Genomic DNA, 2,500 nt, shown 5'->3' on the forward strand with positions numbered 1-2,500 from the left:
AGTACCGATTTTCTTTGTTTAGAACCACGATGGTCGCCGTTGCTGGGCGACGTGACATCAGAATATTGAATCCAATTCTCACTAAACTATATTAACCAGACTATAAATGTCCAAGGTTACACATAGTTTTGTGTGTTAGTCCGTTATACTTCCGGATGGCAATGTTGTGTGCTTCTTAGCCAAGTGCATACTATTTATAGATAGTGTGCGTTTGGCTAAGAACCGAAAAACATTGCCATCAGGAAGTATAACGGACCAACACACAAAAACTATATGTAACCATGAACTTTCATAGTCTGGTTAATATAGTTTAGTGAGAATTACTCATAAACGTGGATTGCAAAAAACTTTTTAACTGTTTTTCTTTTGGCTGAGGAAAGTTTTTGAGCACAAAACGTTTCATGTCTAGTTTAAAGTGTAGATTTTTTTTTTGGTGTGAATGTGTCTAGTCTAGATTGTAAAAATATATTGTTAAAATGAATGTATCTAATGGACATGAAAATTTGAAAAAAAGTTATTCGAATGGTTACGCAATTGTTTTTGTCCAGATAAGTGTTCACCCGAAAATCCTCCATACCAAAGTCCCGCCATCCAACATCACCCTCACCAGTAGTCTAGGACTACGCCCCCATCATGTGCGGTCACAGGAAGGAGGGAGAGAGAGAGAGAGAGAGAGAGAGAGAGAGAGAGAGAGAGAGAGAGAGAGAGAGAGAGAGAGAGAGAGAGAGAGAGAGAGAGAGAGAGAGAGAGAGAGAGAGAGAGTTTGTTTAATGGAATCATTGGTAATCTTAAAGCGTTTATCGGGGAGGATTACTGAGCGATTGTGCCTATCCAAATGGATCCCAAATAATTTGCAATGTGGTTTAGTCAAACTGATTCATTTGGGGAATGAATCTGTGTCTGTCACGCCCGGAAGTGTTAAATATAAAAAATGCCGATAGGCCTACAACGTATTTAAGATAAACCGGTTCTGTCTTTTTATTTTATCCCCCCCCCCCCCCCCGGGTAGGCCCATGGAGCCGGAGTTTTCCCGGTTTCTGTAGCGTGAAACAGACAATATCGTTCGCTTGCTACCTTTTGATAGGACGCCCGTCTATCACAAAATACTTTCCACTAGATATAACAGACCCAGCTACCCAATCACTACTGAGTGGACAGGGGGGATCTTCAATAAATCAGAACTTTACCCAAGTCTCTCTTTTATTGGCTATGAATTCAATTATTGACATATATATCACCCTCACCTAATACCGATTAGAGGCGATGGGTGACATATACACTGTCTGATTCTTGGTTCCAGACTTGTGTATTGTATTGTATCCAAATCGTAGACAAACGTTTATGAGCCATTGACTTTTTAAATTCCGATTATCTCCCTTCTCTTCGTCTTCAGTCAGTGACGTCATATTTCAGAAGATATCGTCATTCGTACGTCTGTGGAACAAACTATTTATTCTATATAACGTAACATCATAGTTTAACATAGTTGTAGTCCCTGTATTCAAACAGTGTAGAAAAAAATTATGTGACCAATCGAGTCTACTTTGAACTAATTTAAACAAGTTGAGATAATAAAAATAATACAAGTAAGATTAAGGATTGTCAGCAGTTGTGAACTGTGCATGTCATAGGAAATGTGCAATGTTCCCTCAACACAACACTGAACAATGGATGCAGAGCACATATCGAGTGTAGGTTCGAGTTCTAGTCCGTTGTTGGCTAAGACGATTCTGACGGCTGCTTTATCGGCAGCAGCAGCAACATCAACATCATCATCGTCATCGTCTCCTCCGTCATCATCCCGAAAGATGCCGATGCGACTTGGTCGTAGTTCAAGCCACTTCCACCTGATAAGGACTTACTCCTTTCACGATAAATCCGACAACAAGCTGTTGGATTTGGAAAGACTTAAAACTGTCACCCCTCATTCAGGTCGGTACTTCTCTTTTTTACTTTCTCCTGTTCATCTCCTTTTACTTCTAGTTCGTCTTGTTCTTGTTCTTCTTGTTCTTGTTCTTCTTCTTCTTCTTCTTCTTCTTCTTCTTCTTCTTCTTCTTCTTCTTCTTCTTCTTCTTCTTCTTCTTCTTCTTCTTCTTCTTCTTCTTCTTCTTCTTCTTCTTCTTCTTCTTCTTCTTCTTCTTCTTCTTCTTCTTCTTCTTCTTCTTCTTCTTCTTCTTCTTCTTCCAACACCACCACCACCATGACCAGATGCGCACAATTTTCTATTTTAACAATATAAAAATCAGTCTTCATTCTTTACAACATTTAGATTCCAAAAATGGTTCTGATATCATTATTTCTGAATAAGCTATTTTCAAAAAATGATTTAAATAATACATTTTGTGTCTGCCATATCTAATTTTAGATAAAATTATCGTTTGACAATCTGACGTCACAAATTGCTTTTGAAAACTTATCATAACGCGTCATTATTTGCGGGGGAGAGGAGATTGGAGGGGGGGGGGGGGGGGGGTTAGAATAATATCTGATATGCCATGAA

The 2,500-nt window shown here is 38.8% G+C and overlaps 1 protein-coding gene across 3 annotated transcripts in view; it reads left to right on the top strand.

Annotated features, from left to right (window-relative positions):
* LOC144978084 (oxysterol-binding protein-related protein 8-like) overlaps window positions 1-2,500 on the top strand; it is a 125,680-nt gene that overhangs the window by 68,063 nt on the left and 55,117 nt on the right. Inside the window, exon 2 of one of the 3 annotated variants that reach the window (XM_078923641.1) lies at window positions 1,394-1,932. The exons of the other annotated variants lie outside the window; for them this stretch is intronic. Coding sequence (XP_078779767.1) covers window positions 1,668-1,932 — 265 coding nt within the window. The 5' untranslated portion in view covers window positions 1,394-1,667. The remainder of the gene's footprint in view (window positions 1-1,393; window positions 1,933-2,500) is intronic. 3 annotated transcript variants of the gene reach the window in all.

The sequence above is a fragment of the Berghia stephanieae genome, chromosome 8 (assembly GCF_034508935.2).
Source record: "Berghia stephanieae isolate SIO BIC M18660-M18661 chromosome 8, UCSD_Bste_1.3, whole genome shotgun sequence".
Classification (NCBI taxonomy): Eukaryota; Metazoa; Mollusca; class Gastropoda; order Nudibranchia; family Aeolidiidae; genus Berghia; species Berghia stephanieae.